Raw genomic sequence first — 25,151 nt, 5'->3', positions numbered from 1 at the left:
TCTCCCTTATCCCCTTCACACCCTGTCACTTGTCATTTATCTTGTTTATTGTCTGACTGCCTCTGTTAGAATGGAAGTGCCAGGAGGGCAGGCATTGTCTCTGTCATGCACCAAGAGGTCTCCACCACTGCAGGAGGTGCATTGGGAGGGGACGTAGGGACGGTGGTGCAGAGAAGGGGGGAAGGGACCACCGCTTAGAACCACACTGGCTCTTGTGTCAAGGAGCCTCGACACCTGCGACCAGGGGCTCCTGTCCCTCTGCCTCAGGAGGCTACCTGCGACCAGGGGCTCCTGTCCCTCTGCCTCAGGAGGCTACCGCTGTGCCTCTCCTCGGCGCAAAGTCTCCTGTAGCCAACTGGCAACAGCAGGTTCTAACAATCCGTCAGGCAAACCCCCCACTTGCAGTGTGTCACCTTCAATTTCCTGCCTGCCTGCCTCTTTCCTGATTGACCTGATAAAATTCGGGACAGCTTTTATTGCTTTTGGCAAAAAACTGCCGTTAAGATTTACAGAGCCAAAAGCCGGTACAATGTAATCTTCAGAGTAATTTACACAGTGAGTTTCAAAAGATGAAAAGTTAGCATTTCAGAGGTAATTTCATAAAAGGGATTATCAGATTAATCACCGTGTCAATTTAATAGTGGTGTCTCCAATAATTAATTAGCTTTCTCGGGAGTCAGCAATGCAAAAAGGGACTCTAAGAGGAATAGAAATGGCTGTGTCAGACAGTAAGTGTGTTTTGGGCGATAGATCTTGAGACACTTCGCCTCGGAATTGCCTCCGCGGAATGTCTGGCATATGGGTTCTGCGGCTCAGAGACGTCGTAAGAGAAGAAAAGCGCTGGGAGCGCCCAAGTCTCCGGGAGACCTTTTGGATGTGCCGGGCTGAGGCTTGGCTGCACCTGCCGAGTGAAGGCCACCCCGCCACGTGTTGCATCGTCCCGTGACACCTGGAAAATGTGTCTAACCCCGCCGTGCGTTGACAGGCTGCTCTAGATGGGGAGAGCCAGGTGTGAGTTGCAGCCTGCTTGTGAAATCACCCGTGAGAATTCCGAGCCGGAATACCGCCAGGGACACACGCAGTCCGAACAGCGACATAGCCATGTGGCGCTCAGTCGGCCGCCACAGGTCAGGGCAAGGCTGTGTCTTCAGTGGGTGTTAACGGGTTCCCCCCCCCCCACCTCCTAAAACATAGGTTGGAGTCCTAACCCCCTGGTATCTCAGAATGTGATCATATTCAGAGACGGGTAATCGAGTTAAAATGAGGTCATTAGGACGGGTCCCCATCCAGTATGACTGGTGTCCCTATAACAAGAGGGTATCTGAGAACAGACACACACGTGTAGGGAGGACAGCACGCGAGCACGGAGGCGGAGAATGGGGTGATGCGTCTGTAAGACCAGAGATTGCCAGCCAAACACCGGAGCTGGGGGAGAAGCAGGGAATGGACCCCCCCGCCCCCCAGCCAGCCCCAGAAGGAACCGGTCCTGTGGAAGCCTTGACCTCGGACTTCGAGCCTCCACCACTGTGTGCGAATACCTTCCCCGTGGTTGAAGTGTCTCAGTTTGTGGTACTTTGTTGAAGCTGAATTGGGAAACTAACTCGGGGGGTGGGGGGAGCATCGTGGAGACTTGGGTGTCATCGTTCTTAATAATTGTATTTCTGTGTGTTTTTAAGAGACTTCATGTTTTTTGTTTTTTTTTTAGCAGTTTTAGGTTCATAGCAAAACTGAGAAGGTCCAGAGATTTTCCCATGTGCCTCCCCTCCCCCACCCCAGCCTTCCCCTCCAACAACATCCAGCATCAGAGCTGTACCTTGGTGGCGACTGATGAACCCACATGGACACGTGGTTATCACCCAGAGTCCGTGGTTTACCTCGGGGTCCGCTCTCGGTGGGGCCCATTCTGTGGGTTTGGACTGATGATGAGTAATGACACGTATCCACCATTGTACGGTCTCATACACGGTGTTCTCACCGCCCTAAAAATGTTCCACCTACCCACCCCCCCCCCCCCCCCGCCAACCCCTAGCAACACCTGATCTTTTTTACTGTCTCTGTAGTTTTGCCTTTTCCAGAACGTCACATAGTTGGAATCACACGTTATGTAGCCCTGTCAGCTTGGCTTCTTTCACTTAATGATATGCATTCAGGTTTCTTCCATGTCTTTTGATGGTTTGAGAGCTCACTTCTTTTTAGTGCTGAATAATAGTCCATTGTCTGAAGGTACCACGATTTGTCCCTTTCCTGTATTTTCTTCTTTAAAAGATCGTTTTTAAAACACCAGCTCAGGACAGAATATAAAGATACGACAAATCCAGGTAGTACGTATAAGAGTATTCTCAATACTTTCTCTTAAAGAATTAGAGACTCGGGGCCTTTCTCTTGGGGTTGCTGACCAGATAGGCTGCGAGCCTGAAGCTGTGGGGGCCAGCGGCCTCTGTTGGAGGAGAGCCTGCCCTGAAGAGAACAAGCCGGCAGGCCCAGGGGGGCCCTGATGCCGCGGGTGCGCCTGGACCGGGGCACTGGCTGGGGCACTTTAGTTACATGAGCTTTAAACAGTACGTGGCTTTGGGTCTCAGTGATTCTACTTAGAATGTGATCTTCTGGGCCTTGCCTTCCTCCTTTCTCAAATGAGGAAATCTAGGGCGCCTGGGTGGCCCAGTCGGTTAAGCACCGGACTTCAGCTCAGGTCATGATCTCACGGTTTGTGGGTTCGAGCCCCGCGTGGGGCTCTGTGCTGACAGCTTGGAGCCTGGATCCTGCTTCGGATTCTGTGCCTCCCTCTCTCTCTGCCCCTCCCCCGCTCACACTCTGTGTCTCTCTCTCTCTCTCTCTCAAAAATAAACATTAAAAAAATTTTTTAAATGAGAAAACCTGCCCTCAAAAGTTGTGAAGATGAGACATAAGAAGAAACTCAGGGTGACCTGGAAAGTGCCAGAATATCCACAGCTCCATGGTTAGATACTTCCTGAGCAACTGACACCACACGTAACAGCCTGGAAGAAGCTCTGGTCCCAGACTCAGGATCCCCCCACCCCCACCCAGGTGCCACTCACTGGCCCTGTTCACCCCGAAAGCCCCTCGTTGACCTTACGAGGGTGTCTCTCTGGGGTCCGACTTCAGAGGTCACCCTTCAGGGAGGTAGCTTCTTCCCACTGCACTCGGGCCACACCAACCTTTGCGGTCTGGGCTGCTCCTGGGAGGATGATGGCCAGTTCTTTCAGAAAAGGCACTGAAGACCAACATGACAATGACCCCCGGGGCCTGCTTGTGGTGCCTAACCCTTTGAACCGGGCAAAGCTTCCATGGCTATGAAAGAAGCTTCTATGGGCTTCCACAGGCTGTGGAAAAGGAGTCTGAGGAGGGGAGTGGGGTGAGAGGGGGAGCCAGCCAAGTGGCTCAAGGCTGAAAATATATCCTTCGATGGGGAGGTTTACCTCAGACTGCTTCCTCTTCCTTGTCCCTCTTGGGGAGGAAGAGCCTGAGCCCCTTCCTCAGGGCACTTCAGAGCACAGAGCCTGAGCCCCAGGCTCCAGGTTCAACCCTGCCTACTGTGGTGGAGTCCTTCCCGCTCCCCTTTGCCTCTTTTTCCCAGGGACACGCCAGATGGGGTAAGGGCTAGTCGGCCATTGCCAGAGGACGCTATGTGGGAATTTAAGGGCTGCCTCCCAGGTCTACACCCTGAAGCTCCCTCTCAGTGGCTCCTTGAAAAAGGGAGACCCAGCCTGAACCACCAGCACTCTTCTCTCTCAACTGTCACCTGCTGGGCACCTTGCCCACTCTGTCTTTCCTTCATAGATTTGAGTTTAGGTTCTCCCCATGAGAGCAAGATGGCCCCAGGAAGAGGTCTGGTAAGTCCTACACTTGGACCTGGAGGAGGAATTCAACCAATTTTCTTATCTTTTCAACCAGTGTAATTTATTTCCTGCTCTTAGGCTTTTCCACGTTTCTTCACAGGGAGCCCTCTGTGGTGCCTTGAACTGTCAACCCTTCCCGAAGATGCCATGTTGGAACTGTGGGCCTGGAATAGTTGGAACTGTGGGCCTGCATCCCCGTGCAGGAAGCAGATGATATATTAGATACAAGCTGTTTGGGGGGCACAAGTTTTCTTATTTGGGGAAATACATTTTTTGTAAACTTGGATCCTAAAATGGCATAATTGCTCACTCTTCCCCAGGAGGGAAGTCAAGCCCAGATGGTGTGATCCATTTCCCAGGCACTCTGGCAAGGTCACTGGAAGGGCCAGCTGGTGGCTTTCTTGTTATTGTAGAGTTATTTTATTCTTTAACATTTTACTGATTAAAGTCCTTGAATCTCAAGAGACCAGATGGAAGCCAAATAATATAGCTCTTTTGGTTTCCTTTTAATGAGATCGGGGTTGGGAGAGGACTTGGGCACGACAGAGATGGAGAAGCCGTCTGCTGGGTGCCCTGGGACTGGTTGCCCAGAGGGCTTGGTGAGCTGTGATTTCTTTCATCCTCTTCCCTGCAGGGATTCTTGTCAGTCTCTATTTTCCAGAAGACTCTCCTAATGGTTTCTGTAGGACTTTGTGCTTCACAGGCTTCAATTAAAATTTGACTCCGCTTGGGAGGTGGGGAGACTAAGAAGCCTGCCAAGACTTTGGACCCTTAAAGCCCCCAAATCCTCTTGCTCCGTGGAGGGTTGGGGGCCGCTTGGCCTACGAGTATGGTGGGGGCTCTGAGGATGTGCTGCTCCCTCCCCTCGATCCTGCTGCCTGGGAGCTAAGGTGCAGACTCAGGTCTGGCGTCCTCTGGATAAGCTTTGAGCAGCCCAACAGCAGTGCTCCCCGTTCTGTGGGGATGGAAGGGCCTGAGCCCATCCAACCTAGCTCTCAACCACGCGGATGCAAGATGGCCACCGGCTGGGCTGCCTCAGCTGCACCCAGCTCAGCTCTGGGTCTGCCAGGAGCTGGCCCACCCTCACATTCATGTCGTGAAGGGGGTGAGGGAGGGCGGGCGGCCCAGGCAGGTCACCTCAGCCAGGTGTGGGTGCTGAAGAGACCGGGGCTTGCAGAGAGGGCCACACCACATCTCCAGTAACCGCCACGGGCCTCTTAAGAGTCTCTCTGTTAGTACAGAGCCTGATGCGGGGCTTGAACTCACAAACTGTGAGATCATGACCTGAGCTGAAGTCGGACGCTCAACCAACTGAGTCTCTCTGGACCGTCTCTAAGCTGTCACCATTTTATTTAGCAAGCAGTTCAGCACCAGCTGTGTACAGAACCCCACGGTAGACCCTGGTGAGCAAAAAGGAAACAAAAGAAACAGGAACTGTGTTCTGTTTCTCAAGGATATTCTAAAAAGGTCAGGAAACACAAATATACCGACAAAATGGCCCGAGGACTAAACCACCCCAGCGGCTGTGCATACATATTTATGGTACATAAACCATGAGGTTTCAAACGCTGAGGCAGAGGGGGCAAATCAGAGGTGATGTGAAAAGTTCAAACCCGGGTGGCTCAGTTGGTTAAGCGTCTGGCTCCTGGTTTTGGCTCAGGTTCCGATCTCACGGTTTGTGAGTTCGAGCCCCGCATCGGGCTCTGTGCTGACAGCGCGGGGCCTGTTTGGGATGCTCTCTCTCCCTCTCTCTCTGCCCCTCCCACTCTCTCAAAATCCATAAATAAACTTTTATTTTTTATTTATTTTTTTTTTTAAATTTTTTTTTTCAACGTTTATTTATTTTTGGGACAGAGAGAGACAGAGCATGAACGGGGGAGGGGCAGAGAGAGAGGGAGACACAGAATCGGAAACAGGCTCCAGGCTCCGAGCCATCAGCCCAGAGCCTGACGCGGGGCTCGAACTCACGGACCGCGAGATCGTGACCTGGCTGAAGTCGGACGCTTAACCGACTGCGCCACCCAGGTGCCCCATAAATAAACTTTTAAAAAGTAAAATTAAAAATTTTTCAAGTTCAAAAACACACGCATGCAGGGGATGACTGTGACCCAGGGAGGCATCTGCTACCAAGTGTGAAGATGGGCCAACCTTCACACGTCCTCGCACCTCAGCGGGTGTGAAGGAAGCCTGCCCACACCGCGCTCCCTCCGGGGGGGGGGGGGGGGGGGGGAATTCCTGTGCACTCCTCAGTCATTGCCTCACGCTGGTCGGGCTGCGCGGGAAGGTGAAGGCCTCTGGCTATTGTTCCTTTACCAGCTCTGCCGTGGAAGAACCTCTTACGTCTCACCTGAGATGTATTGATCTCATTTTTGCAGACAGAGAAAATGGATGCAGGGAAGGGCAGAGATCGGCCGCAGGTGAGAGCGGCGAGGCCCTGAGCATATTAAGAGTTCAATAAATTTGCTGACTGACGTTGAAGGCGGGGAAATGACACCGAAGTCTTGTAGCCAGATCCCTTCTTCTGAGGCCTTGCGTGGCGGTCGGGCAGTGGCGACAGAGGCCAGGGCGAGACCGGCCTGGCCCTTCCCTCTCTTAGGTCTGGCCAAGCAGGGCAGTGACCTTCAGCTTTCCGGACACACGCCAGTGCGCCCCACTCTTCTCCCCAACCAGGGCAGAGGAGCTTCTCAGGAGAGGAGCCAACGCAAGTGACCACGCGGGTGTAAGAGACCCCCTCCTCCTCAGCAGCCACAGGTACAGTTTTGGAAAGGCCGACATCCGGCCTGTGACACCCCCGAGTAACCCCGTGGATACAGAGAGAAGCCAGTGGAGCTGGTGCCTGAATAGCCACAGGGACCTTCAGGAGGAGAGGCCGTTGTTTCCCTACCTCCCTCTCCCGGGCAGCAGCCTAGAGGGCAGAGGTTAGGAACAGAAGCTCCTTCCAGGCCTGCAGCTGGGGCTGCTGCAGCTTCCTGGAGAAGGGGGGCTTCCTAGTGCCCTTTCTTGCTTAATGTTTATTTATTTTTGAGGGAGAGGGAGACACAGAATCTGAAGCAGGCTCCAGGCTCTGAGCTGTCAGCACAGCCCGACGTGGGGCTCGAACTCACCGACCGCCACATCATGACCTGAGGGGAAGCCGGAAGCTTAACTGACTGAGCCACCCAGGCCTCCCTTCCTAGTGCCTTTTCTTTTAAAAAAAAAATTTTTTTTTTCAATGTTTTATTTTATTTTTGGGACAGAGAGAGACAGAGCATGAACGGGGGAGGGGCAGAGAGAGAGGGAGACACAGAATCGGAAACAGGCTCCAGGCTCTGAGCCATCAGCCCAGAGCCTGACGCGGGGCTCGAACTCACGGACAGCGAGATCGTGACCTGGCTGAAGTCGGACGCTTAACCGACTGCGCCACCCAGGCGCCCCCCTAGTGCCTTTTCTGAGGCAGGCTCCCTCGTACCCACGGCCACCCCTCTCAGGGCCCACGTCGGGGAGGGAGAAGCGGTCGACTCTGAAAAGAGCCTTCTAGAAACTCGGGCCACAGTGGGGACCCAGGTGCCTTCAGGATGAAGGCCTGAGCCACTGGCAGCCCTGCGGCCTACGGCGGGGATGAAAACCACTTGATTTCTTTGGCCCTCGGCCCCGCACGGCACAGGGAAGCTGGTGGTCACCGGCCTGGGCGTCCCGGCCTGGCAGGGAGGCAGGGACAGCATCTGTCCTGGCCGGGAGGGCCTCCGCCGGCACAGGCAGGGCGCCCTTCCCTCCTGCGGTGCGGGGCCCGCCGCGTGCGACGGTCGGGCGGCCCCGCTTTGTCCTCCCGCCGCGGGGGGTGGGGGGCGCGACGTGCGGGGGGCGGGGGGATGGGGGTGGTGGCGGCGCCGGGACCGGCAGGGCCCCGCAGGCACAGATACCAGCGCCCTCTGGATTCACGCCAGGAGCAGGTGGCCATCAGATCCCCGGCTCCGGCCCCCACCCCGCGAGGCCCCCGCAGGAAAGCTGGCACCTTTCCCGGCGCCAGCTGCGCCGCCTGGCACCGAGTCCGCACCCAGGGGAGCCCGCGGCGCGCGCCGCTGCCCGGGGACTGGATGCGTGACTCACGCCCGCTCGCTAATCGCTCCCCTCTCCTCCGCCTCGCGTCTCGCACAACCTTCTTTCCCCCGGAGACTAGCGTGCCCATCTGACACCCCGCCCGCCCCGCTCCCCGTGACACATTCATCTGCCCTTGCGCCTACCCCGGCTCAGCGCGACTCCCACACGGCCTCCCGCTCCCGCTTCCACCGGGACGGCGTGCCTGGCCTCTACCCCGGCCAGTGCCCTCGGGGCGAGCCCTCAGCACCTACCTGGCAGGTGCGCCGCGTCCCGCCCTTACCTCTCTGCCCACCTCCGCACCAAGGCCGCGGATGCCCAGCCTGGAGGCATCTGTGGAGAGGAAGTAAGTATCAGAGCGCAGTGGCCAAGCTCTTCAAGCCACCATTCAGCTCCCGAGGACTCGTGGCACATCCCCTAGAAGGAACCAAGGACGGAGAGCCTCCTGGTTTTGTCTGCTTTGACCATACAGGCTGGAGGAAGAATCTAGCCCAAGTAGGCGCTGGGAGGTCCCAGGAGTGTCAACGATGCCTTGTGGCCTGGCACCACAGAGCCGGCCTGATGGGGACAAACGACTACCTCCTGCGGCACCGCGGAGTCTGAAGGCCGGACTTCTAGAGTGGCCCAAGCAGGGCAGAGGCAGGCCCTCTTTGGGCTTCTGGGTCTTCTGTACAATGAGACGGTCCAGCTGCTTGATCCCCAAGGCCACTTCCAGGCTTTCTAAGCTTTGACAAGGAAAAACATCTCACCCCAAAACTGATGCGGCCCCCAAAGCCAACACTGCTTGCATGTGGTGTTTCACACAATCTAAAGAGCTCCTTGGGGCTCTGGGTGGCTCAGTCAGTTGATCTGACTCTTGATTTCGCCTCAGGTCACGATCTCACGGTTCATGGGATTGAGCCCCACCCACATCAGGCTCTTTGCCGACAGTGTGGCCTCTGCTTGGGATTCTCTCTCCCTCCCCGCTCACACACTCTCTTTCAAAATAAACAAACTTAAAAAAGATACACACACACACATCCTTTCTTTTATTAGGCTAAACACAGAACTGGTGTCAAAGGACCGCCACCTGGACAGCCACCCAGGACCCCACACTTAGAAGGGCCTTGTGATTGGTTTAATGCTCTGTTGTGGCTGTCTTGAAATTCTTGGTAATTTTTAACAAGAGACCCCACATTTTCATTTTTTTTTTTTTTTTTATTTTGAGAGAGACAGAGACAGAGAGCACTTGGGCAGGGGAGGGGCAGAGAGAGAGAATCCCAAGCAGGCTCCATGATGTCAGCGCAGAGCCCATCGCGGGGCTTGAACCTGTGAACTTGAGATCATGACCTACACCAAAATCAAGAGTCAGGCCAACTGATCCACCCAGGCGTGTCCCCCCCCTCCCCAATTTTAATTTTGCACTGGGTCCCACAAATTATATAGCTGGTGCTGGCTAAAAATACTTAGAATGTTAAGCAGAAGCATTGTAGATGTCACTGCAATGTTTTGCTCTACAGATCTTGGCATCTGGAACACAGAAATGTTGAACATTTCCTTATCGTCAGTGCCTGGGGACCAGGGAGAGGGTTAGGAAACCCTTGGTGAGTTACACCATTCCAGGGGACAATGGACTCTGTACCATGTTCACGGCCCTTGGAGGCAGGCACAGCCAAGGCTCTGTGGGTTTGTATAGACATCTCGTCAGTGACAGACTGCTGCTGCTGTCCAACATCCAACCCCTCCCCTTTGTCTGTAGTGCTAGGATTATCAGCTGGCCATGGCCATGATCATGGCAGACAAAACCTACTTTCCTCAGATTCCCCTGCAGCTTGATGTGTCCCTGTGATTAAGGGCTGGCCAATAGGATATGCCTGGAAGTACCTGCCGCTATGCAGGAGACGTTCTTAAAAACCAGTTGGTGGGTGTCCTTTCTTCTAAGTTGTATTTTTGAGCAGAGAAGTTTTCAATCTTTAGACTGAGCTCGGGAGTCAGAAGAATATATGCCATTTGTTATTATCATTTCATAATGGAAATTCACATAAGAGCGAATCGGTGCCCCGTTGCCCATTAACGTGCAGTTTTTGTTTTTTTTTTTTAATGTTTATTTATTTTTGAAGGAGAGAGAGAGACAGAGGGTGAGTGGGGGAGGGGGGCAGAGAGAGACGGAGACACAGAATCTGAAACAGGCTCCAGGCTCCGAGCTGTCTGCACAGAGCCCGACACGGGGCTCGAACTCACGAACCGCGAGATCATGACCTGAGCCGAAGTCGGACGCTTAACCGACTGAGCCACCCAGGCGCCCCAACGTGCAGTTCTTAACACAGGACGATGACGCAGGCGTCCCATCTCTAAAGGGGGGAGCTGGTGGGGGTAAGTAAAGTCTCACGTATTTGCAATGAAGAAGAGCTGAGCGGGGTAAGGGAGATGGTGACAGCAGTGCCATTTTAGGGTGGCAAGAAAGCGTCCAAGGAGGTGGCATTTGAGCAGAGCTCTTCCTGAAGACAGGAAGCAGATGTTACACACAGCTGGGGGAAGAGCCTTCTAGGCCGAGTGGGAGGTTCAGACTATTTTGCCAAAAAGGGGATCTCTTCCCTAAGATTCAGACTTTATGTTTCCAGCGATCTGTTGTCATTCCGTGTGGATGTCCCAGTTAACAGCTCGAACTCAGCGTGTTGAAAATCTCTCTTCTGCCAACCGGTTCTTCTTCCTCCAATTTCCGCGATTAGCGCTGCAATCGTCATAACCGTGCAGGCCGAAGTCTCGGGGGGCTGTGTCTACCAAGGTACCACGTTGTGACCGTTTCTGCTTTCACAAACGCTCTCCAAGCTTTCCTGCCCCACCTGGCCTTCGGCAGCAGCCTCCTCCCAGGCCTCCCTGCCTGCTTCTGTCATCCTCGGGACAGCGGGCAGGGGCATCCTCCTTGGGCACACCTTTGACTTCAATCTCTGCTCAAAAAGTGGCGGAGTCTCTACGGTCAACTCTGCAGCCTTAGGTGAACCTTTCCTTCGAGCCCCAACTTCCCAGGCTCCGGTAAACGCGGCTCGGGTGGGATGCTTTGCAGTTCTCCAAAGTCAGCTCCCCCGCTCCTGTCTTCATGGCTGGATCCCGCTTTCTCCTCCTGCTGAAGCTCATTTGCCACCTGTCCCACCTCACCTTCTCACTCAGCAGAGCCTTCTCTTCCTTTGACCTGTAAAATTCTGTTTTGCACCACTTTCCCCCGCCCCACCCCCCTTTCTGGACCTTTTTTTTTTTTTTTTTGTAAAAGCGACGTACCATTGAGAGGGAATTGAAAATGGAAAAACAATCATCCACGTTCCCGTTTCAACAAGTGAGTTCACATTTGGATATTCTGTTGTAGTTGGCGATCCACATGCATATTTTTACATAATCGTAACCACAGTAGACGTACAGCTTTGATTTGCTTTCATTTCTACCCGACATTTCCCCCATCTTTTTACATAGTCTTGTTAGAGTTGTAGGAATTTTAGAAAGAGGTCAAACTAAGTCTGTAAGTATCTCATTCAAGGATAGATCTCACAGAATTGAGGTACAATAATTGATTAAACCGTTCTAGCACTAGACATTTGGATGGATTTTGTTTTTAGCTATTATAGACTGGAAACCATGTGAGGTTCCAACGGGTATATTAAGTCTCCTCTGTATTCCTAGCACCTAGCAAAAGAATTTAAACAATATTTACTGGGGGGATGGATAAATCAATGAGCAAGTGCTCACAATGAATATCTTTAGGCATAACTTATTTTTTTCCTGTTGAATATTTTCCTAGGATACATTGTCCTGGGATCGATGAGCCAGAGTATTAATATCGCAGGAGGTGGGCACTGCACTTTGTGGTAGATCGTATTTTTCAAAAACGGCCACATCAACATATGACCCATCCCACATACTCTCTCCATGGAGAGGTGGGGTCTAGGCTCCCTCCCTTTGAAAATGGTCCATTCTTTGTAGCCGCCTCGATCAACAGGATGCAGTGGAAGAAACGTGCAACTTTCGAGTCTAGGTTATAAAAAGTAATATGCTTCTGTCCCCATCTCCCCCCTCCTTTCTCAAGATACTTGCTCTTGGAATTAAGAGGTGGCTCAGGCCACATGTGGGAGCCCTGTGTGGGCATTCCGCCCACATTCCCAGTTAGGCCCCCGGCCAATAGCCAGTGTCGACCACGAGCCATGTGAATGAACGAGCCTTAAAGACGATTCAGTCTTCCAGCTCCCCGGGGAAAAGTGATACTGAATGATGCTTTGGGGGAATAGTTTGTTATGCAGCAGGAGTGACGGAGATATACGTGTAGCCCCGTGTTATGTTCCGAAAAGGCTGTACTAATTTCCAGGGCCACCAGCAGTGGAGGAGTGTGGCCGATCCTGGTGTGGCCGGGGGGGCACAGACTCTAACTGTGGAACAGACGGAGGCTATCCTCAGAGAAAGCATGTTCCAGAGAAGCAGCTCAGGAAATACATCTTCTGGTCCAATGAGACACATACTTGGAGAAAACTCTGCAGTGTGCCAGGGAACGGGATGATGGTATCCCGGGACCGGATCACGGGGTTCCCAGCTCTCACACCTCGCATCTATCCTAACACAGCTCCGGCTGTGTCAGCTTGCAGGATGCCACCAATTTTGCACCCAACTGAGAAACTGCTGGCAGATGTGCATCTAGATGGCTCCACCCACTCCCAGGCGTATACGTACTCCTTACTATTGAATTAATTTCCATAGAGCCCAATGAAGAAGGATGCATGGAAATGTAGAGTGGGTCCTCTGACCTTCTTCTCTACAAGTTTAGAGCCAACTGCCAATCCCTAGCTTTTTTTCCTCTCTGCCGCCCTTCTACTCACCAGCCAGAGAGCTACCAGTCTTCAGCATGGAAAGCACATGGAAAATTCCAGTCCAGAACAAGAAAAGGATTGCTTTTCAAGTGAATTTCTACTCAATCCGCTTGTTAATCCAACAAATAGTTCTTGAGTATCTCACATGCACCTGCCCTCAAGGACCTGAAGGAAGCCAGAGTCTAACGGAAGCTCCAACATTTACAGGAGTTCCACTGTCTGCAGGGCCTCTGGTTTTCCTTGGTATTTGTTCTAGCACTGCCCCATTGTTGCACCTGCCGGGACAGGGTCAGAAGGGCAAGCCAGTGAGAGCTGCAGATCCGTCACCAGCAGAAAACTACTGCGGGTAGGTGAGAGGGGAGGGCATATGTGTGGGGAAACAGAGTCTTGAGGTGGGAAAAAGTAGCAACTGACTCAGAGATAGAGCAGTTTCAATGAAAGATCATTTCTCTGGCTGCATAGAAAATACGTTGTGTCTCATTTAAGAGAATCCATAATTCTGGGATGTGGACGTTAGCTCCGAGTTCTAAGTATAGTCTAACCACAACTTTAAGGTAGTTAGCTCCAGGAATTTTCAAGATGGCTTAAAAAAGACCTTAAAGAATTCATGCAGAACTTTGAACTGGAAGCAGAACATCGTACCGAATTTACTTTTTTTTTCAAAAAAAAATTTTTTTACATTTTTGAGAGACAGAGACAGAGCACAAGTGGGGGAGGGGCAGAGAGAGAAGGAGACACAGAATCCGAAGCAGGCTCCAGGCTCTGAACTGTCAGCACAGAGCCCGACGTGGGGCTCGAACCCACAAACCGCGACATCATGACCTGAGCCAAACGCTCAACCGACTGAGCCACCCAGGCGCCCCTTACTGAATTTACTTTTAAGAGTGGTTAACTAACTTGAGACGGATGCCACGTTAACACCTTTTCAAACTACCAGGTTTGGGGGCTGATGGCTTTCGATCTTTCTTCTGCCAAGTCTTACTTTCACGAGTTAGCCGGACTGCTCTGCCCCGCAGGCTGTCCAGTGGATGATGCCCCTCCCCATTAGGAGCACAAGGGGCCTTTCTGTGGAGCTGGAGCTCAGGACGCTGATGCCTGTAGCCTGGGCCAAAACTATCACAGAGCTGCCCGGTTGCAGTCTACACACCATGTGTCTGAGGAAGAATCGTGCCTGGCCGCTGCCTGAGAAAACAAGTCTTGCCCCCAGCGGAGCAGATCCCCACCTTCTGACTTTCCCCCTATGGGATGCAGTTCATGAAAGCGGAGTCTGATTCAGGGTTGTTATTTTTTCCTTCTAGTTTAGAAATGGGAAAGGAAGGAGACGGGGTTTTCTTGGTAGACCAGAAAGCCCAGCCTTCAAGGTACAAAGGTAGCACTGTCTATGCTGGGGAAGGGCCAGATCTGGGGTGGGGGGAGGAAGGAGGGAGCAGGGGGCAGATCCAGCTGGGCGAGAGCAGTTGGGGTGGGGCAAGGGCGTGTCAAGGCCATGAAGGTCTCCTAGTCCATGAATGAGATAGTGGCTTCACAATGCCAAAGGGGCCATTTCTTACGTTTATGCTAATAGGCTGTTTGGGGACTTTGCAAAGCCAGTTTTTTCCCTACCTAAAAGCACTGTCATCCGTTATTTTAGCTTGTAGCTTCTCAGTGATCTCTGAATCAGAATCAGAGTAAAAGGTAATTACCCTGCCCCAGTCAGGGAAAAGAGCTCAGCCCTCCCAAGCCTCAGCCCATTCAGGCCAGTGGCTCTGCTAGCCAGACTGGTTTTGGAGTATTCATTTTGCTTTGGGGACATGAAAGGATGTAACTATAGCTTTATTTTATTAAAAAAAATTTTTTTAATGTTTATTATTTATCTTTGAAAGAGAGAGCGAGCGGGAGAGGGGCAGAGAGGGAGACACAGAATCCAAACCAGGCTCCAGGCTCTGAACTGTCATTACGGCACCCACGGCCACAGCTGGGGACTGCCTGCAGGGGACACTGTGGTGAAATATCCCTGGGTGGACGGGGTCCTGCTTGCTCTGCAGCCCCATTCTGCTGTACCGGACTCCTCTTCCTAACCCTGACTGTGGAACCCACGACCTGTCCCCGAGGTGAGTACAGCTCAGTCAGTGTGGAAATGGAATCCTGGATGACCTTCCAGGGCTCGAATTAAAGATGTGGCTCAGAAGCAACACCTAACAACCTCTAGACTCAGCAGAAAGCCACTGGCACACCCAGCGAGATGTGGCAACCTGGTCACCAGGGACCAGGAAGCACAGGTGCTCGTTGTGCAAACCCCTCTCATTTTAAGTGTGCAGACAAGGCCCCCCCCCCCAGATCCTTCTCAGAAGCTTTCCCGCCAGAGAGCCCAGCCCCCTGTTGCTCATAGTCACGCGTTTTTGCCTTCGGCCACTACCCACGGTCTGGAGGCGGCCGGGACCGGAGTCACCGAGGGATGGGTGCACCCCGCGCCCCTTCCCGTGGACGCTGTGGCATGTGGAACAGCATGCTAAGGCGCAGGGCCTCACCCAGCTCACTGAGGAAGACCTTTGGGGTGCAGGGACCCGGTTGTGGCATTTTCCTCACACCTCACTCGGGCAGCCCCCTGTTGCTGTCCGGTCCCGGGGCTGCTTCCTTCTCCTCAGGCCTAACACAGAAGGAAAGCCAGGGAGCCTGGCTGCTCGAAAGGCATCCTTCAAAGAGGAGAATGCAAGCCTTTCCCAGAAGGTGGCTTTAGCCATTGTCAAGTCGTCCCGAACAGCAGGACAGCTCAGACTAGTAAAAAACTCCGTTCTTTTCGGCAGATGAGAAAAGATACGAGGACGCACCGTTAGACCAAAAGTCACTTCTGAATCTATTCATATGGCTGCTGAGTGCCAGAAAAGGGGCACGGATCCAATCACCCTGGGGGAGAAATGACTGCCAGCTGGAGTGGTCAGGACTAGCTCCAAAAAATAGCAGGTTTAATCAGAGTGAAGTGTCAAGGCAGGGGCAGGCTGCTCTGGGGGTTCCCCAGAGAGTGAGGGGGACAAGCGGGAGGAAGCACACAGAGAGCCCAGCGAGCGGCAGCCCGCCCTGGCTGGGGCCGAGGATCTGGGAGGAGAAGGCTAGCTTGGGGCCAGATTGTGGAGGGCTTTAAATGTCAGGCTAAGGAATTGATCAGGGGAATGAAATGATCAAACAGGTGTTTCAGGAAGATGAATTTGAAGAGAACGTGCGGGATGAATTGGAAAGTCTGGAAGCTCGGCAACAATTAGGAAGCTGCGAGATGAATGAGGCTGTCGTAGTGGTCCTATGTGAGTTGATAAGGGTGCAAATGAGCACAGGGGCAGCAGAAACGGAAAGGGACAGCTGCAAGAGACACTGTTAAGAAAGAACGGATGAGGTTTGCTGCCTAATTGGATTGGGGACCCAGGGAGCGAAGGAATCAAAGATGACACCGGAGTTTTGAGCGTGGGCAACTGGTAGTACAATGAACAGAAAAAGGGAGGTTAGAAGAGCGAGCGGGTTTTGGCAGATGTGAATTCAGTTCCGGTCGCACAGTCCACAGGACACGCGAATGGAAATGTCGGACGCCAGAGCTCAGGCGGGAGAGACGTTATGGCTGGTGGTAAATCTGGGAATCAGATGCAGAGAGGTGATAAACGAAGTTGTGGAGTGAATGAGATCTCTACGGAAAAGCAGAGACAGGGAAACACAGGACCAAGACTGACCTTTGAGGAAAAGTCCACATTTAAAAGATTGATATTCTAAAAAAAATAAAGGACTTCTGTTCCAAAGCCGGGTTTAGAAGTGCCAGCCATACGCTACATGTCTTCACCACGGAAATATCCGTTTAAAGTGTACCATATATCAGTTTGAGAAAGCCAAGCAACACAGCATTTTTATGTCTTCGTGGGAACTAAATTATGAACACCTAGATACGCTCCTAAAACAAATTTGGCTGAAGTAAAGGCTGATATTCATAGCGGGGGTGGGGGGTGGGGGGTGGGGCAAAGGATAAATGATACAGAGAACATAATCTAAAATCAACATAATTGGTGGATCTGATCCCACAAGGATGAGTCAAGCAATGAAAAGAAAAACTCGTGAAAAATACCCTATAAATAACATTTAATTAAAGTAGGTACTCATTTTAACACAAAGACCCAAAAAATTTTACCATATTTGCAGTGCACTGTCTTCCTGACGTGTGAATGCCAACTAATTTATCAAAGTATTTTTAATAAAGGCTACATTAAAGTATAAGTTGGCTCAAACACTTGTGGAGACTAGTCAGTATAGGAAAACTACCTAGAATAGAGTAACCCACGCCAGACTCACAGTATGCAAACAAAAGAGCTTTTCTTTTTTAGCATGTATCTCTAGTCTTTTTACATGTATATTTCCCACATATTATATTTTCTTGATAGTCACAAAATAAAAATATTATAGCTTTGAATTTTTGGACTAAAAGCTGCCATAAGTCCTATAAAGAAAAAAAACCTTTGTCTTAATGTGTTAAAATTTTTCCCTTATTCCCTTTAATAAAGAATGTTAACCATGTAACAATTGTTATTCTGTGAAACCTTCAATAAGTTTTGAAACAGTAGATTTTCACATGTTCTCGTATTTAACATGTTTAATTGACATTTTCTTCTAAAATACCACAGCAAACATGTTCAACATACATCAAAAGCAGTGAAAAGAAACCTCCTTTCCTCTGGACATAGGACTTTCAAAACACAGGAATGACTTGTTGAAAAACAGAATTTACAAATTATTAAAAATGGGATGCACATATAGGACCAAAATGCAGTTACTCAGAAGATTCTAGTTTTGTTTCCAGGTTTACGTAAGGTGACAGAAGTGGTCTCTAATAGGACGTCAATCTGGAAAACAAACACACTTGCTAGCTAGCCTTCAAGGTCCTATTCATAGATATGTAAGAAAATAGAGTCAAGCAAAACTCAGTCACTTCTCACTCTCCAGATATTTTGAACATATCTAAAAAAATTTAAACAGATATTGTATGATCTTAAAAGAGAACTCTTAAAATAACACAGTCAGATTGAATTATTAAAAAGAAAGCAAGAGTTTCTTAATGTCTTCAGCCTTTTAACCTAAGACCCAGATCGTTTAACTCTGTGAGTTAATCTGAGAGCTGACTTCTAAACATGCCAACACTGTCAAACCTCTTTCAATATTATTTAAAAATGCACATGGACTAATAATACATTGCCTACAAGTTGATCTCATTTCTTTACATGTGGGCCTTGGGCTGATCTATAGAACAACAGGGAAGTAAAGAGATAAAAAAGGTGAATTAGCAATTTCCTTGTTTCTTTTTAAGTATTTACACCAAATAATGCGATTGAAAAAATAATTTTTTTGTGGGGAAAAATCAGGTGGATGATTCTCATTTGTAGGTTACAATGAAAAAGGACTCAAATTTCTTAATTAAGGGGAAATTGCACTGTTTTGGGTCAACAAATATCTGAAGGTTTGCAGTTTCACAGACAACTGAAAAATCTGAAAGGTAATAAAAAAAGTGTTTCATAATAGCTAATTTTTCGTTAAATCTAAAAGAGTCTGTTAACACACACATGTATCTTACTTCAAAAGACACAGTGACTCAGAGATGCTTAGATTCAACTCCTGGTTCAATCAAATAAAAGTCCTAATGTTTGGAATTAAACGACACACATTACTCGCCAAAAATCCACAAAATATTCACACCGGATAGACCAAGATTAACTCTCCTATAAAAAGAAAAAAAAAAAAAAAAACTTTTTAGTTGAATTGATTTCCAAACATTTAAGGTCTCTTCAAATAACAAAAACTAGTCTTTACAAGGAATACATATTTAACTGATAACATTTAATGCCATTCTGTAATGAGTTATGTTACATATGGCTTATCAGGTGGACCCTAGTAATAGTAATTGCTTTCTTCACTGGGCTTAAAACCCCAATTTAGGACAAATGCGTTTACAGGGTGTGGAAAATTCAAGGAATATTACAGAATAATTTTAGCAAGATTAAAGCAGAGGTAGTAATTAAATTTTTTACATGGAGGATATGATATAGAGCTGCTAGGTTTCTTAGAGAATTTTACCTATTAAATCCGAATTAAGAATTTACTAATTATTATGGATGCTTTAGTGAATTTGTACATGGGAATTCTTAATATAGCTTAAACTAAACCCTACTTATATATAAACAAAAAGAAAAACCTACTTCTACTCTAGAGAGTACTATACAGTATTCAAAGTACAAAGGAGAGGGCTATAAGAGAAAGAGATTACTCATCTGACAAAGTAAGAAATCAACCTCCGATGTCCCAAACTGAAGAATCAAGAGACAGCCGCATGCCTCTATTATTTGGAACTATAATAATATCAGAAGAAAAAGGCTAAGAGAGTTTCAGGTGGCTGTCTTTAGTGGGCTTGGGGAACAGGGAACTGGTTATTTCTGTCATGAACTTATAGCACCACAGGACTTGTAAAATTATGAATAGTTATTGCTTTTGACAAAAATTTTAAAATATATATACACATATTACAAAAATGCCCTTCAAAAAAGGTCATTTATATATTAATTGGCTTTTCCCATTTCTTCAAGGAACTCTTCACCAAAACTACCAATGAGAGGGACACCTGGCTGGCTCAATCAGTAGTGCATGCAAATCTTGGTATCAGGGTTGTGATGTTGGGTGTAGAGTCCCATGTTGGGTATATTTAAAAAAAAAAGAATCTTAAAAAAAACACACACAAAAAAACCCTGCAAATGCTAAATCTCAATCTGATAGAAAAAAAGTTTTAATTTTGGCTTGTTTTATATGAGGCTAACCAGCATCTTTTTGTGATTATTAGCCATATGCACAAAGCTTTTTTGTGCAAGTTTTTCATGTCTATGACCATTTTCTATATATTTTCTTTCCAATGAATTTATATATGCTCTTTACATATGATGGATATTAGCTTGGACTTGCTATATCTGTTGCAACTATAAAATTTTGTCTCAGTTTGTCATTTAGTTTTAGCTTTAAACTTTATTTACAGTTTATTTGCTGAACAGAACACTTAAATTGTTGTGCAGTTAATTCTGTCTAGATTTTTTCCCCCTTTTGTAAGTAAACCAGTCATCTCATTCCAGTAACTGCACAAATATCTGGCATTGACTGGATAATGTATTTGGATCAATCTGCTGCTGCTTTATGGGAATGATTCCAAATGGACTCTATTTGAGCCACTTGCTTATTTCCTTTAAGTTATAGGATAGTTTTTAAGCATTTGATTGTTTTAGAATGTATCAAGTAGATTAATCAATCATTTAAAAAGTTAATAATTTCAAAGTTTTTCCCTTGGTTAAGGAAAAAAATCTCAAATAAATAAAAGATGTATTAGTTTTAGTTTGAAATGTTTCTTTTCCGCATTTAAGTTGCTCAATAAGATATGCACTTTAAAAATTGTATGAATTCTTCCTGGCCTCTAAGTAAGTCATTACCCCACTAAATATTTCTATCTTATTTTACTTTATTTATTTTTTAAGTAAGCTCTATACCTAACACGTGGCTTGAACTAATAACCCCCAGATCAAGAGTTGCATGCTCTACAGATTGAACCAGCCTCCTAAATACTTCTGAAAATTTTCCATTTTTAAATTTTTTTTTTTTTCAACGGTTATTTATTTTTGGGACAGAGAGAGACAGAGCATGAACGGGGGAGGGGCAGAGAGAGAGGGAGACAGAGAATCGGAAACAGGCTCCAGGCTCTGAGCCATCAGCCCAGAGCCCGACGCGGGGCTCGAACTCACAGACCGCAAGATCGTGACCTGGCTGAAGTCGGACACTCAACCGACTGCGCCACCCAGGCGCCCCTGAAAATTTTCCATTTTTATGTGGACAAAGCGTACCTAGCACTCAACACAAACTTCAAGCTATCATGACAAATCATTAATGCATCAAAATGTCAATTTGGATCTAGAGAGGAAAAGATAAACTTTCAATTAAAACCAAACATTCAAGGGGTGCCTGGGTGGCTCAGTCAGTTAAGCGTCTGACTTGGGCTCATGGTCTTGCAGTTCATGGGTTCTAGCCCTGTGTCCGGCTCTATGTGACAGTTCAGAGCCTGGAGCCTGCTTTGGATTCTGTGTCTCCCTCTCTCTCTGTTCCTCCCCAGCTCACACTCTGTCTCTCTCTCTCTCTCAAAAATAAATAAACATTAAACAAATACTCGCTGTTGATTTAAAATATCTTTTTATAAAAAAAAATTTTTTTTAACATTTATTCATTTTTGAGAGACAGAGACAGAACATGAGCAGGGGAGGGGCAGAGAGAGAGAGGGAGACACAGAATCCAAAGCAGGCTCCAGGCTCCAAGCTGTCAGCCCTGGGGCTCGAACCCACAAGCTTTGAGATCATGACCTGGGCCGAAGTCAGATGCTTAATTGACTGAGCCATCCGGGCGCCCCTAAAGTATTTTTCAATTAATTATTGGCTTCAAAATAGCCCTTCTGAAGCATTAAGTGAGGAATAATTATAAAACATTATATTTATAACATATTCCATATTTCTAATACATATGCATGCACATATTTATAATTAAATACTGCTAGAAATTTTAGGAAAAAGGTCTGTATTTACTGACATGGAAGAATGTCTAAGACAAACTGTGAGATTAAAAAGCAGAGCACAGGGGCGCCTGGGTGGCTTAGTCGGTTAAGCGTCTGACTTCGGCTCAGGTCATGATCTCTCACGGTTCCTGGGTTTGAGTCCCACATCGGGCTCTGTGCTGACAGCTCAGAGCCTGGAGCCTGCTTTAGATTCTGTGTCTCCCTCTCTCTCTCTGCCCCTCCCCTGCTCATGCTCTGTCTCTGTCTCTCAAAAATGAATAAATGTCAAAAAAAAAAAAAGATTAAAAAAAAAGCATAGGATAATATGTTTAGGCACAATACATGTTTAAACAAAATGAAAACTAAAACCCAGATCAACTTATTCCCAGAAAGTAGTCTATAAACATACACTTTTAACTGCTAACATTGGGTACTCAGAGGCAGTGGGATTGAGAGGCTGACCAGACGGGAATTTTCAATTTCTAGTCTATACACTGCTGTAGCATTTAAGTATTTGCATATTGGGCATGTATTACTTTTGTAATTAAAAAATAAGGAAAAAAAAATATTTAGTTTAGATGCTTCACAAAAGTGAGTTTCCTATTTAATCTTTCTTACGTTAAAACATATATGACAATGGGACACATGGATGGCTCAGTCAGTTAAGCGTCAGACTTTGGCTTGGGTCATGATCTCACAGTCCGTGGGTTCGAGCCCCGCTGTCGGGCTTTGTGCTGTCGTAACAGCTCTGAGCCTGGACCCTGTTTCAGATTGTCTTCCTCTCTCTGCCCCTCCCCTGCTCGTTCTCTCTCTCTCTCTCTCAAAAATAAACATTAAAGAAAAAAATATATACATACATACATATATATATACACACATATATACATACATATATATATATGTATGTATATATGTATATATATATATATATGATAAAAGGGGATCCTGCGTAGCTGGGTCGGTTAAGCGTCTGACTTCAGCTCAGGTCATGATCTCATGGCTCAGGAGTTCGAGCCCTGCAATGGGCTCTGTGCTGACAGCTCAGAGGCTGGAGCCTGCTTCAGATTCTGTGTCTCCTTCTCTCTCTGCCCACCACCCCCAAAATAAATAAATATTAAAAAAAATTTTTACATATGCTAGTTTGGATGTAAATTAAAAAAAATAAAATTAAGAGAACTAAAAAAAACTTGCTAGGATTTTGATAGGAATCACATTAAAACCATAGGCTGATTTGGTGAAAAAAAATTTTTTTTGGACTGTTTATGTCTTTTAAAAATCTTTGAATCTAATATGTTTAAGGACAGGAACTTGGCTTTCTCTAGAGCAGTATTGTCCAGTAGAAATATAATGTGATGTCAGTGAAATGCAAACCACATACATCATTTAAAATTTTTTTCTAATTACATTTTTAATTTATTTTTGTTACTTATTAAATTTTATTTATATTTAATTTTATTTATATTTAATTTATTAAATTTATTTGTTTACATTTAATCTTATTTATATTAAAAAAATTTTTATTTTAAGTGGGTTCTATGCCCAACCTGGGACTTGAACTCACGACCCTGAGAGATTGAGTCGTGAGCTCTACTGACTGAGCTAGCCAGATGCCCCCATAATTTTAAATTTTCTAATAGACATCTTAAAATTTTTATAAAAAGTAAAAAGAAACAGGTTTAATGAATTTCAGTAATATATTTCATTTAATCCAATATATCCAATGTATTAATTCAACAGGTAATCAATGCACAAGAGTATTAATGAGATCTTTTGTACCCCCCTTTTTCTTGGGTCTTCAAATTCTGGTCTATATAACATTACACTTACAGAATATCTCAATTCAGATTAGTCCTGTTTCAAATGCTCATTGTCACATGTGATAGATGGCTGCTCTATCAGACAATGTAGTTCTAAAACACATATAAAACAGGACGCCTAAGCTAAACTGAAAAGAGGCATGCATATCGGAACTGGAATGGACCCCAGACATTCTCCACTCCAAGCCTTTCCCTTCACATTTTCTTAACCTCAGGTTTTGAGAGTTCTAGACCTTGCATTACGAGATTTCTCCAGCCTTAACCAGTCCTCCTGCTTCAAAATATTATTTGATATGCTAATATTTCGGATCACCAAAATGACCATATGACAATTCTGAATTTATTGAAACAGGACGTGAGCTTCATTCTAAATATTTAGAACAACAAAGTAAACAATTTCAACTGACCATTTTTCCGTCCCAGTTAATAATATTATGGAATGGGTGCCGACTCAGTCTCTCTAGAAGTATAAACATTTTGCAGAAGGCTGTGTCTGAAATGGGATGGCTTTTGTTTTGTTCTGTTGATAAATTTTAAATTGGCAAGAGCTTGATATACATCCTCAGAGTTGCTTCTTGAGGGACACAACACAACCGTAAAGCCAATGAGGGAAACCAGTAGGGAAATGGAGGTTGGTGAGGAATCAATGGATTTGCCCAAGAGAATAGAACTGGTTAGTGACAGGGCTGAGCTAGTGCCAAAAGCCATATCTCTTGTTCGGTCCACAATCTTTTCAATATATGATGCTGCTTCTGCAGAATCTTAACATGGGAAGAAAAACAGTAAATAAGTTAAGTACTTGCATTTTTAAAGCATCAATACCTACCCAAGCATTCCTGACTCTTTGGTTTTTATGATGTAGAGAAACATTAACAATGTATGAAACATATTATTTCGGCCCTGGAACAAAGACAAAAAAAGACAGCAAGATTTAAACCAAGCCAAGCCAAAGATTATACAAACCAAACAAAAAGATAAATGCAGATCCTATCAATTCACATTCTACTAACTCAGAATTCCGTGTAATTCAGACTTTCATTTGCATGGATTTGTACAGAAACTTCAATGGCCCAAAATATTAACACTTATAAAGCTGGAATATTAAATTTGAAAAAAAAGCAATTAATACTCTCTTCTAGGAATCTGATGGAGAACACGATTTATGATTATAGTCAATATAAAATTTTTTTGTAAAGAAGCTGGTAACAACAATAACTACAAAGGTCATCAATAGAACTAAAGTCTGCAGTTAAGAGTAAGATACCTGAATAGAAATGTAAACTGGTACATAACCTTTTGTATAAAAGTAGTTTGATAATATATTTTAAAAGCTTTGAAAATATTCTGTAACCTAGAATTCCACTTTTGGACTTTAACGAAATTACCCAAAATGTAGACAGCTATATCCATAAAGATGAATATTCAGCAGTATTTATAAAACAAAGATTTAGAACATCCAAAATGTTCAATGGTAGGGGAACAGTTGAATAAATTGTGTTACAATCTTATAATAAACTTAAAACAATTAAGAAAAAAATTTTTTTAATGTTTTTATTTATTTTTGACACACAGAGAGAGACACACAGCATGAGTGGGGGAGGGGCAGAGAGAGAGGGAAACAGAATTTGAAGCAGGCTCCAGGCTCCGAGCTGTCAGCACAGAGCCTGATGCGGGGCTTAAACTCACAGACTATGAGATCGTGACCTGAGCCAAAGTCGAACGCTCAACCGACTGAGCCACCCAGGTGCCGCCCTCCCCCCCCAAATTTTTTTAACACTTATTTTTTGAGAGACAGAGTGTGAGCAGGGGAGGGGCAGAGAGAGAGGGAGACACAGATTCTGAAGCAGGCTCCAGGCTCCAAGCTGTCTGCAGAGAGCCCGATGCAGGGCTTGAACTCACAAACTGCAAGATCATGACCTGAGCCGGAGTCGGATGCTTAACCGACTGAGCAACCCAGGCACCCCATATAATGATAACTTTTTTATAGCCATTAAAAAGTATTTCT

At 46.9% G+C, this 25,151-nt stretch overlaps 1 protein-coding gene across 3 annotated transcripts in view; it reads right to left on the bottom strand.

Moving 5' to 3' along the window:
- Positions 1 to 16,832: 16,832 nt before the first annotated feature.
- The window catches only part of TMEM209 (transmembrane protein 209), a 36,392-nt gene continuing 28,073 nt past the window's right edge, over positions 16,833 to 25,151 (bottom strand). For 2 of the 3 annotated variants that reach the window (XM_025929520.2, XM_086690180.1), the window contains exons 14-15: positions 23,973 to 24,046; positions 16,833 to 18,477 (exon numbers count right to left, since the gene is read on the bottom strand). In XM_025929520.2, coding sequence (XP_025785305.1) covers positions 18,423 to 18,477; positions 23,973 to 24,046 — 129 coding nt within the window. In that variant the 3' untranslated portion in view covers positions 16,833 to 18,422. Of the gene's footprint in view, positions 19,105 to 23,972; positions 24,047 to 25,151 lie in introns of all 3 variants that reach the window. The other variant, XM_086690189.1, reaches the window with a different exon arrangement.

This window comes from Puma concolor, chromosome A2 (assembly GCF_028749965.1).
Source record: "Puma concolor isolate L17-30 chromosome A2, mPumCon1.1.hap2, whole genome shotgun sequence".
NCBI lineage: Eukaryota > Metazoa > Chordata > Mammalia > Carnivora > Felidae > Puma > Puma concolor.
This window is presented reverse-complemented; position numbering and strand designations above follow the sequence as displayed.